Source organism: Sardina pilchardus, chromosome 1 (assembly GCF_963854185.1).
Source record: "Sardina pilchardus chromosome 1, fSarPil1.1, whole genome shotgun sequence".
NCBI classification, from domain to species: domain Eukaryota; kingdom Metazoa; phylum Chordata; class Actinopteri; order Clupeiformes; family Clupeidae; genus Sardina; species Sardina pilchardus.
In genome coordinates, this window is record NC_084994.1 from 39,958,187 (window position 1) to 39,970,686 (window position 12,500).

The following is a 12,500-nucleotide window of genomic DNA, read 5'->3' on the forward strand; positions in this document are numbered from 1 at the left end:
CTCTCTCTCCCCCTGTTCTCTTTAATGTGCTTGTATGTCCTTTCCAAGAACAAGGTAAATTGCCTCTTCTCCCCTCTGTCACTCTTGCTCTCTTTCATTGGTCATCTGCCCTGTCAATCCCCATCCCCTCTCTCTAACCTATCTAATTCCTATGCCATTGTAGAACAGAACAAATTCAATCCAATTCAATTCAATTCAATTCAATTCAACAATTCAATTCAATTCAATTCAATTCAATTCAATTCAATTCAATTCAATTCAATTCAATTCAATTCGAATAACTTTATTCATCCCCAGGGGGGCCATTTAATTTGCCTTGTCCATAGGAGAGTATAACCACAGAGGTCCTCCAAGACCAGGCGCTGGACTGGACTGGACTATTCGGAGAGAAGAGGCCGAGGCAAGTCATATTAGGATGGGATGAAGGAGGCTTGTGATGGGACAACTCCGCCTGGGAGAAGGCTGGTAATCACGGCTCGTGTGTTTATTGTGCGGTGGTTTAAAAGGCTTTTACAAGGAGGCAAATCACCCATTTTTGGAAAACTAGGTTGGGATAGTGTTTGGTAATGTTCCCTCCATTTGGTTGCATGCTGTGTTGTGAATGTGATCAAAGGGATTTTTTCCCCCCTAAAATAACTGCACTGAAAAGCATAAAATGACTAAAATATTCACTGTTGAAATGAATTCTTCATTGCAGGTGAAAACAAGATCTGTGGCATGCAATTACTGTAGATGGCATCATACTGGGTAGAGCACTTTGATCTTTTTTTTTTTTTTTTTGCAACGAGGGCCGAGAGAACCCCGTTTCATCACCACAGGCTGATTAAGACTAATCAAGACTTTTCTTTTTTGAGAAACCATGACTGAAATTTTTGGGATGTTGTGTGTGTGTGTGTGTGTGTGTGTGTGTGTGTGTGGCTCGATAGTGTTTTGAGTCCTCAACGTTGTCTTCCAGGCAGCGCTGCCACTGTTGACATGAAGGCACTTAAACCTAACCCTAACCTTAACCCATGCCTAACCCTAGCGCCTTCCAGGCAGCGCTGCCTTGAAGACAACGTTGGGGGCTCAAAACACCAAGAAACGTGTGTGTGTGTGTGTGTGTGTGTGTGTGTGTTGTCGTCCGGCGGCGGCGGCAAACCCGGCTCACCCGCGCCGCTGATCTGCGAGGTGCTGCGGCTGCGGCGGTTGCCCACGATGGAGACGACGCGGGCGCTGATGCTGGAGCGCCGCTTCTTGCCCGAGCCGCCCACGCGGCCCAGCGCCGTGTCCGACTGGCTGCCGTCGGTGCGCTCGGGCGTGTAGATCTCGCCGCTCACGCTCGTGCTCTTCATCATGCTCGGCCCGCCCGAGCCGTGCACCTGCCTGGTGAGGTGAGAACACACACAGACACGGGGGAGGGGGGGGGGGTGGAGATGGAGAGAGGGAAAGAGAGAGATGGAGGGAGAGAGAGAGGGATGGAGAGAGAGAGACAGAGAGAGGGAAAGAGAGAGAGAGATGGAGGGAGAGAGAGACAGAGAGAGTGATAGAGAAAAGGGAGTGGAGGAAAAGAGATGGCAAAAAATAGTGTGTGTAGCAATGGGCAGAGAAAAATGAATGAGATGAATGCATGAGGAAGATGGAGACAGGGAGAGGAGATGCTGAACGTTAGTACAACGTTATCTGAACGTACATCACACAGACTGACTGTAGAATTGTTGATTCCATACATTTCATCTTTATTCAGTAAGACATCCAAACCCTCAACACAAATCAAGACCTCATCACAGAGAATCCAAGTATTCTTACAGTACCATAATTTCCCAATTATTAGCTTATTAGCGGCTTTGATTTTGCAATCTTTTTCAGCTCTGCCAGTTAATATGGCATCATTGTGGTTTTGTTTTTTTGTTTCTTTCAACTCGCATAAAACACTGTCCTGCGGCTCATACACAATGAGTTTCTTGAATTTCCCCTCGGGGATCAATAAAGTATCTATCTATCTATCTATCTATCAATGCGGCAAATACAGTACACAGGAAATTACTGTATATTATATTATGCTAGGAGAGGATTTGATGATATAGCTTATTGAGTACAGAGATCCAGCCACTAATATCACTGACTACTAATGAATACTAATATCACTGATTACTAATGGCTACTGGAATTATGAATACAGCAGTTATCAGGTGCAAGTGTTGTCCCTTTCAAGTGAAGTGATGAGAGCAGTCTGTTTTACAGTTTTTCTCAGCTGCTTTGGCCCATTTCTCAGATCAGAATCAAAACTCTAAAGTCTCCAAAAACACTATCTTGACATAAACAACAACACCATGACTGCACTGACTGGCCATTTCATTTGCATAAATATTTGCTTTTAAGGCAAAAACAAAGCTTTTTTAAGCAAGATGCTTTTGCGGGTTATACACTGTGTGGTGCAGTTAACACTATTGTTGTTGAGAAATGTACCAACTGTTGCACAAATGTGCAAAATGACTCGAGAAATGCACCAAAGTGACTGAGAAAAAGCTCTCTTCATCTGCTCCATGTCCCCAGGCAGCACTGAAAACAGGAGCGGCAGAGCTGATGAAGAGCTCGCCGGCTCCCCCTGGCTGCCCGGAGGAGCTGGCGCGTGTCGTTGCCCTCGGAGGGGGTGAAGGTGCTGCAGGAGAGGCTGGCCACACTGCCGCGCTCCCCCATCACCCCCGCCATCCCCTGCCACGCCAGAGGGGGCAGCAGAGTGGGGAGAGAGAGGGTGGCGGTGGCGAGGGCAGGAGCGGGCCTCTCGGGGGTCTGGAGGGGGGTGAGGGAGGGCCGGGCGGGGCAGGTGGGGCAGTTGGGACGGGCGCTGGGTATGTCCGGAGCAGGGTCAGACTCAGGGGCACTCACGGCACAGCAGCGGAGGTATGGGACGAGGCATGCAAGCAGGGCACTAAAACACACACACACACACACACACACAAAACAAGCAACACATACACAAACATACACAGTACACAACACACAAAAACAAGCACCACACACACACAAACACACACACACACACACACGTACTAGTAAGGATAAATAATACGATAAACACAATTAGCATTGCAAAAAACAATGAGCAAATGTAGCATGCGTGTAATCATGTGTGTAGTAAGATGTGTTTTGGAACGATTTTTTTACACACAAAACACCAATATTCCCATCATTGCCCCGGGCAAAGAAGCTTTTGTTGCATTGTTCTGGGAGTGAGGGAGGGAAGTGATGTAGGAGAGCTTCCTGTTTCCAGCTGTTGTCGCCGCCCATGTTGTGGGAGGGGCCACGCTGCGGCGATTACCTGACGTCCCCGGCGACGGTGTGCCGCCTGCGCCTCAGCTCCTCGGAGAAGCGCCTCTTGCCCAAGCTGCGCCTCCCCTCGTCCGTCCCGTTCACCCCCCACGAGATCCTCCTCTCCTTCTTCTCCTCCCCCTTACAGCTCTCCAGAGACTTGGATCTGTGTGTGTGTGTGTGTGTGTGTGTGTGTGTGAGTGTGTATTGTGATGTGTGTGTGTGTGTGTGTGGTGTGTATGGTGTGTATGGTGTGTGTTTGTGTGTGTGTGTGTGTGTGTGTGTGTGTGTGTGTGTGTGGAATGTATTGTGTGTGTGTGTGTGTGTGTGTGTGGTGTGTATGTGTAGGCAGGTAAGGACAGGACAAAAGGCATGCAAAAAAGAAACAAAAATAGACAAGGACATCATGCAAAGCCATGCAAAATTCTAATAACGAGGCGCATGGATTTCAAAGCCTGATTTCCCTACATACAACTTTGGTTGAACATTGGAGGAGGAGGGCAAGAGAAGTGAGGGAGAGAGAGAGAGAGAGAGAGAGAGAGAGAGAGAGAGAGAGAGAGAGAGAGAGAGAGAGAGAGAGAGAGAGAGAGAGAGAGAGAGAGATGAGGTAGGCCAGGAGAGGAGAGACAGAGGACATGAGGAAGGGAGAGTAGTGTTGAAAGCTGCAGTTGGCAAAGCGTTTTGTGATCGTATTCACTGAAAGTAACAACATGCTCCGACAGAACAACATAAATCAGCCAGTTTCAGAAAAAAAACCAGCGCTTCTACCTCCACCTAGAGCCTGCTATTTGTTTTGGAAAAAAATCCACCGCTCCCGGTTGTTCTGGTCCAATAAGCACAGGAGTGTATGATCATTGGCAGATCTGACTGTCAATCACAGTTTGTGTCACTAACAGGCACGGAGTCGATGGGAGGGTGCTCGGTGGTAGTGGGGGACCACTAGTAGTAGTTGTAGTAGTAGTAGTTGAGTTGTATTCAAAATGTTGTCCCCTCAATCTGCCAAACTTACCAACTGCAGCTTTAAAGAGACAGAGTGTGTGTGTGAGGAAGACGAGTGTGTGTGTGTGTGTGTGTGTGTGTGTGTGTGTGTGCGTGCGCGTGTGTGTGTGTCTGACCTGATGCGTCCGCCGCGCGGTCTCTCGGACTGGACGGACATGTAGCTGGCGCTGCTGAGGCGAGAGGCACTGCTGGCGTGGGAGATGGCCGACGCGTCGCTCAGCTCACTGTCCGACGAGCGGCCCGACACGTTATCACTGCTGCGCCGCTGCTGCTTGTACATCTGAGGGAGAGACGCACACACACACACACACACACACACACACACACACTGTATGAGAAAACACACAGACCCAATCATCCCTAGTCTAGACATGTCATAGTAGATAGTTTACCAGGGCTGTCAGTATGGTGAGGCATTTTTGTCCAGGAAAGAAAAACACAATTTACTATAAAATGAATGCAAACTAAATCCATGAGTTGTTTGAATCCAGCGGTGGTAGTATTTCATCATTATACCATATGCAGCATTTCATCAGGCATTGTACTTAACTGTTTCTATACGGACATACAGTAATTCAACTAACTGTAGAACTATATTCACTCCAACTGGAGCATTCACTACTCCATGCTCTCTCCCCCTCTCTCTGTCCCTCTCTCCCTTTGTCTCTCTCTCCCTCTTTCTCTTTTTCTCTCTCTCCTTCACTTCTCTCTCTCTCTCTCCTTCACCTCTCTCTCTCTCTCTCCTTCACCTCTCAAATTCAAATTCAAAGGAGCTTTATTGGCATGACTCAAACATGAAGTGTTGCCAAAGCAGACATATGACAATACAACGGATACAATATCTGTTTTAGGAAAAACAAAAGAAGAAATCCTATCAAATCAAATTAGAAAGAAAACATATAATGATAATTTTCATAACCTCTCTCTCTCTCTGTCCCTCACCCTCTCTCTCTCCCTCACCTCTCTCTTGGCCTTCAGGTCCGTCTCCTGCTGTGGCCCTGAGCTGGACGGCCTGAAGGAGTGGACCTTCATCTGCAGCTGCCGCGCTCGCTCCTCCACCGCCAGCGCTGAGAGAGAGAGAGAGAGGGGGAGAGAGAGAGAGGGGGAGAGAGAGAGAGAGAGAGAGAGAGGGAGAGAGAGGGAGAGAAAGAATGGGGGGGAGAGAGAGGGAGAGAGATCGGAGAGAGAAAGATAGAAGTGGGAGAAAATAAAGAGGGATCTTTAGCATCATCATGCTAGATGAACACAGTACATGGAAAAGCAATTGTTAACACAACTGTGCTGAATTGAGGTGGAGGGTATGATGTGAGTGTGTGTGTGTGTGTGTGTGTGTGTGTGTGTGTGTGTGTGTGTGGGGGGGGGGGGGGGGCTAAAAAGAGTCCCTGAGTAATAGAGGTTATGACAGCAATTGCAGAAGACAGGTAGGTAGACAGGTAGATAGGTAAAAGTTAAATTGACAGAGAAAAACATCCGTCATCAGTCAGTAAATCAGAGTCCTGTTGAGAGTGACGGCAGGCAGTGATGAGCGCTGAGCACCCAGTGGAAGATGAGTGGAGAGTGAAGGAGTGAAAATGGAATGTCATGGTGAAAGATGCCGTCCATTGCTTTCTTTTATTTCCTTTCTTATAAAAATGACTTGACTTGTTCCTCGCTCTCTCGCTCTCTCTCTCTTTCTCTCGCTCTCTCTCACTCTACTCTCTCACACACACAGAGAGAGAGAGAGAAAGAGAAAGAGAGAGAGAGAGAGAGAGAGAGATGTCCAGTTTGCTACATCACCACACGCATATAATGTACTTATGTGCATTTAAATGAAGTACACCATCATATACACCTTACTTTTAAAGATCATGTTTAATGAAATGGACAAATCTGTTACAAAAACGTTTGTGGTTACGTTCCACAACCCGCTAAGTTACTTTGATGTCCAAAATGTATCTGGAAATTGGCAGGCTGTGTGTGATTGGCAGGCTGTTAGTAATTTTCAATGCATATCTGATCTATTTCCTGTGCTAAATAACTCCAATCAGGTCAGCTATTTTTTTTTGCACATTTTTAACCAAATACTGATGGCAAAAATTTACATTCCACTCCAGCAGACCTACAGCACACCTAAGAATTGTCAATGACCAGTTGCCATGACACATTGTTTTTTTTCTTTTAATCCTTTAACGGATGTAGATTAAACAAAAATAAAAGATGATTTCATTTTTAGGCATTACAATACAAAGTGCTCACTCTGATTCTGAAACCACTCATGGAACATGGAACATGGCATCATTGCATTGGTGCGCACGTACAGGTGAGGATTCTACTATCATTTCATCATGCAAAGTGACATTGTTATACACTTTGTTATGAATGTGTGCAAAGTTCTTGTGTCTCAAACACACCCCATAAACATACTTCTACACATTCAGATAAGGGTGAAAGGCCCACACCGTGAGGGTAGAGTTGTGAATGAGGTGACATGTTACCTGAGTTTTCCTCTGGGTTACTATTGCCAGGGTCTTCAGGGAGATAGAACGAGGAGAGAGAATGAATTATGTGGTGGAGAAAAAGGAGAGGAGAGGAGAGGAGGAGAACGAGGAAGAGAGAGAAAGAGAATGCTCAGTCAGCACACACACACACACACACACACACACACACACACAGACACAGACACAGACACACACATACAGTACACACACACACACACACACACACACACACACACACACACACACACACACACACACACACACACACACACTCGGAGGCTTGGGGAGGATGGACGGAGTGATTATATGAATGAAGTCTTCTTGCTGTCTCAGCAGGTTTCACCAAAAGCCCAGCTTAAGCACATCAATTTGGGACACACACTTTGAAGTGCACACAGTTTTCAAAGTGTGCTTGTGCATGCACACACTCGCACACACACACACACACACACACACACACACACACACACACACACACACACACACACACACACACACACACACACACACACACACACACACACACACACACACACACACACACACACACACACACACACACACACACACACATCATATCACCCCAAATTTTTGACATTCACAACATGATGAAACTCATCTCCCAAGACACACGAGGATGTACCACCACACACACACACACACACACACACACACACACACACACACACACACACACACACACACACACACACACACACACACACACACACAGTGAGGTTACCTTGCTCTATGCTGCTGCTCTTGGCCGGTAGCTGGGGTAACTGGCGGCCCCGGCCCCTGGGAGCCCCTGAAGTGGGGGAGTGACCACCATGGGCCCTGAGGAGAGCAGGAGAGAGAGACAGGTAAACAGACAGACAGATAGAGAGAGACAGGAAAATAATAAATAAATAAGTAGATCAGATAGATAGATAGATAGATGGACAGATAAATAGATAGATAGATAGATAAATATATAGGTTAATAATAAATAAATAAGAGATAGATAGATAGATAGATAGATAAACGGGAAAATAATAAATAGATAGATAAATAGGTACTGTAGATAGATAGATACAGATTATTAGATGAAAGGGTGAGAGTAGAGGGAGAGATAAAGGATGTGAAGACAGACGGCCTCCGTAAACCCCCACATCCCGTGCTGAGTGGCTGAGTTAGTGAGTGAGTGGCAGAGTGAGTAAGTGAGTGGGTGAGGGGGCTGGTCAAGCACATGCACCTGTCCACGCGAGGGGAGTTTGGGCAGGAGCCCCCTGGGGCTTGACCAAAGGGGCGCAGGGGGGGCCCTTTGCCCCGGCTCCCCCTCAGGATGGAGGTGGGCTGGATCCTGGGGGCAGCCAGCAGGACAGACAGGGCCCAGAGGAGGCACAGGAGGAGGCGCAAGAGGAGGTGGGGTGAGAAGAAGAAATCAAACAAGAACGAGAACGAAAGAAAATGGTGAGAGACCGAAGCCAACTGAAACAGTCCGATGAAACAAAGCAAAAATAACATGATACAAATAATGACTGAAAACCATGCTGCTGGTCAAATAGCTAACCGAAGAACGTGGACATAAAAAAACGTATGAGTGATGTATTTAAACGGTGAAGGAGGAAGGTGACACAGCTCTAAAAATCTCAGATGGAACTCGAGTTTCAGAAACCTTGATTGCCATATTAAGACGGCATTCACAAAACACAAAACAGTGAGGTGTGTGTGTGTGTGGGGGGGGGGGGGGGGGTGGCTCATGACACTTAAAGCAACACTAAAGAGTTTGTTGCACCTTACAGTAAAATACATTTTCCAAAATCGTTTCAGTGGTTCATCAACTCATAACGACACTAGGGTGAACGGCACTTCACGGCATTCACGTCGTGGCCCTCTATCGGCTATAACCTCACTATGTAAGTTTACCAGATCGGGTAGCGAATCTGTAGTTGAATGGAACGACAAATTTTACATAAAATATCATAAAATAATGCAACATACTCCATCTTGTCTGCGGACAGTTGTTGTTTGCTGGATAAACAAATAGCGTGTGCGACAGAGGAATGGTGCTTTAGTGTTGCTTTAATGTACTCTATCTAGCCTCTTAATCTGAACTGTATTGTCTCTCTCTTTGATTAAGAACGTTATTTAAGCAGCAAGCCAAATCATCCCGTCGTCTGTTTCTTGACATTCATGAGAAGTGAAGACAGCGCTCCCGCCCGCAGCACAGCTGTGCTGGTGAGCAGGTGATAATGGCTTGTGTTTCTTTTGGTCCAGATTACTCTGGGGGATAGAGCAGGCGGAGCTGTCAGACATGAGGGAGGGAGAGGGGTGTGTGTGTGTGTGTGTGTGTGTGTGTGTGTGTGTGTGTGTGTGTGTGTGTGTGTGTGTGTGGGGGGGTCCTTACCTGTCATTTTCTATGAGTTTGTGATTGGTTCTCTGACAGCCCGGCCTGTCTAGGCTCCCCGAATGTCTAAAAGGTTGAAATGATCCAAATGGATGTGAAAAGATGTAAAAAAAAAAAAAAAAAAAAATGATGACTTTTTTTTTTTAAATAAAAATAAATACATTTTAAAAAATCAAAAGCAAAATGGGGCTGAAAATAATAATAAAAAAACTGTTTTGATCCGAGCCCACAAATATATCAGTCATGAAAGGTTCTACCCTAAGACATGTGCATGATTGTGTGTGTGTATTTGTGTGTGTGTGTGTGTGTGTAGCTTTATGTCTGTGAGTGACATTGTGGGTATGCATATATATATAGAGAGATGAACAGAGAGAGTGAGAGAATGAGAGAGAAAGAAAGAGGGATGGTTGTGTCTGCACCTCTCTCTCTCGGGTGAGTGGAATCCCGTATCGGGTCTCAGACAGGTCGTGCTGGCACTCCGGACCCGGTCCAGGCATGGCTGCAGATCACTGCACACACAAGAAAGAAAGGAAGAAAGGAAGATAGAAAGAAAGAAAGAAGGAAAGAAAGAAAGGACAGAAGGAAAGATAGAAAGAAGGAAAGAAAGAGAGGCAGAAAAACATAAACACAGAAAGATAGACAGAAAGAAAGAAAGAAAGAAAAGAACGAAAGGACAGTAGTCAGAGAGAAAGAGACAACATAAAAGCATACGTTAGACATGTCTACAACACACATCTCCATGGCTGATCACATTTAAGTTGACCTCCCAAGGACAGGCATCTAAAGCTTCAGCTGGACTCTTGCCATGGGAACGCATGGCTGATGCACTGAGACCTTGACATGTGCGTGAGTTTCACCATTACAGCGCAACTTGCGTCCTATTCTTGGTGTCCTCGACGTTTGCCAAAAGGCCTTAGTGACATTAGTGTCGGGTTGGTCGTCATTTGCTTTGGACAGGCACAAGTGACAGATGGTCCCACTCACAAAACCGCTATGAGATCCAAGTCAGGAACATATGTTTTGTTTTTCTTTTTTTCTTTTTTTGCAAAGTAATTGTGACCTTATACAGGGTGGAAATCCAGGCACTCTCATTCTCTCATTCTCTCTCTCTCTCTCTCTCTTCCTTTATCTCCATCTCTTTATACGTCATCCACCCATTTTTTTTCTCTCCGTGGCACTCTTACCTAACGCTGACCTCATCAGTGAATCTGAGAACGCGTTGGGGGACGGCACTGCGGGGACAGGCCATGCCCCCCTCCTGTCGCCGTGCCGACTTGCTTTTTAGGCATGCAGGAAGGGTAGAGCTTTGTGTGTGTGTGTGTGTGTGTGTGTGTGAGCAGAGGGGGGGAAATGAAAAAAAAAAAACATCAAGCGAGCATGCAAAACAGACAAAAGAGACAAAGAGAAAGCAAATCAATTGAAAGTGATCAGCAGGTGAAGCATCTAAACACAAATATGACCTGTAGGGCACTTTATGGGCAACTTATCTGATGGTAATGAGGCGTAATACTGGCCCTACCACAACCGTGGCACTGCCACCGTCGGGCTCATGGGGGCGCTCAGGGACACGACAACATAAAGTGATGGAGAGGGACAAGATGGCAGCTGTTCTGTGGCAACCTCAGGCTAGGGGTCTCAGTGTCAAACAAATGAAACAGAATTTCCTTTCTCAACAAAGAACATGAATCCCCTAATCTGAAGCTCCACGAGAAAAGCATGACAACAGAACAGGTGGAGAAATAGGCAAGCTAGTTAGCAGCGTGAGCGGTCTGTCATACATTACATGCATTTACTTTACTTTTACTTCATCATCACACACTCTTTAAACCTAAACAGTCCATAACACAAAACATCTCTTTGTGTTTAGCTAAAGTCCCATTGATGATAAACAGAAACATAAAACCCTTTTATCTCTATACCATAAAGAGGTCAACACTGGGGGTCAATGCTGGATCATTTCTATGAAGCCTGGAGAACAATTGGTCATCACATATCATCCCCAATGAATGTGCTACCCCATCAACATACTGATCCCTGATTATGAGCAGCCATTAACCTTTGACCCTGCACTTCTAGGAAATCCCTCAGGCCTGTCCACGTGACTTCAAACACCTGGCTGCCTAGCCTAGCTTATCTCAGTCTAAGCTAGCACAGGCTAGCCACCTGTGTATTATTATTATTATGATTATTATTATTATTATTACCACTCCTCTTACACATCCCTCTCCTTGTGGATGCATGCGCTTGCCAGCTGGATGTATTTAATCTGTCACACTTGTCACATGTCACATGTATATATTTGCCAGTGTTTAGCCTCCTACTTCCAATCGTAGCGCCAGCGCACTGACTCCCCCAAATGAACACACAGATGGGCCTTAATGCCACTAGGGAAACCATCATCAAATTGCTGAGAGGACGACTGGAGGAGTTACTGACTGTCACCAATACAGGGACGGACAGTCCAGCAGACAGCGTGGTATAACACGGTACAGTAAAACATAATTACATACAGTATGCACAGAAAATCGCCATCACATATTTAGTGGCACAGTGATAGTAATTACAGATAGCCTTGTGCTGAATAGAATATTACTTTATGGTTTATCTTAACCAAGATAACTAACATCTCCATCTCACTCTCTTTGTATTCAAACATTAGTCCACAAATAGCTTCATTAATTAACAGTGTTGCCGTTGGCTACAGTAGCAAACCTCTAAAATGGAAATGTACGTCTTTCTGAATGTATGAAATTGAATCGTGGAATGTGCATGGATAACCTCAGAAGACCAAAGGCTCTGTATGCAGATTAGATGCAATTCCGCTTATATAAACCCATCAACTGTGCTTTAGTGAAAATTATAGATTAAATGTGCACATACTCACTCTCACACACATGCAGAGAAATAGAAAACCCTAACAGAGGAGATTATGAGCTTTTGCACAATGTAGAATAAAATACATTGGTAGCAGATAACAACTGCAATCCTCATCAGGAAGTCTCTCTCTCTCTCTCTCCCTCCCTCTCTCTCTCTCACTCTCTCTCTCTCTCCCTGTCTCTCTCTGAACAGCATGTAAATCACATTCTCCAACACAACATAGTGACAAATAAACACCTAGAGGTGCCAATCTCTTCATCTGGAAACATCTAACAGCCTCAGTGTCCCCCAGGAGAGAGCTGGGCCTCATTAACACTATCCCACTCCATGACTGATATAAGCGGGGTACAGCTAGGCCTACTGTACATGTTGAATATTGAAGCTAAAATGGCTGCTTCCTCGGCCCCCTTGGATCAGGTGAGGTGAAGACCCTGAACCCAAATCGTAACATTAGCACTCATATGAACCAT

General features: G+C 45.7%; 1 protein-coding gene across 2 annotated transcripts in view; it reads right to left on the minus strand.

The window, feature by feature from the left end:
- rims1b (regulating synaptic membrane exocytosis 1b) overlaps nucleotides 1-12,500 on the minus strand; it is a 36,980-nt gene that overhangs the window by 5,816 nt on the left and 18,664 nt on the right. The window contains exons 14-19 of one of the 2 annotated variants that reach the window (XM_062544241.1): nucleotides 9,573-9,662; nucleotides 7,999-8,106; nucleotides 7,507-7,601; nucleotides 5,248-5,354; nucleotides 4,404-4,567; nucleotides 1,148-1,362 (exon numbers count right to left, since the gene is read on the minus strand). In XM_062544241.1, coding sequence (XP_062400225.1) covers nucleotides 1,148-1,362; nucleotides 4,404-4,567; nucleotides 5,248-5,354; nucleotides 7,507-7,601; nucleotides 7,999-8,106; nucleotides 9,573-9,662 — 779 coding nt within the window. The remainder of the gene's footprint in view (nucleotides 1-1,147; nucleotides 1,363-4,403; nucleotides 4,568-5,247; nucleotides 5,355-7,506; nucleotides 7,602-7,998; nucleotides 8,107-9,572; nucleotides 9,663-12,500) is intronic. The other variant, XM_062544240.1, reaches the window with a different exon arrangement.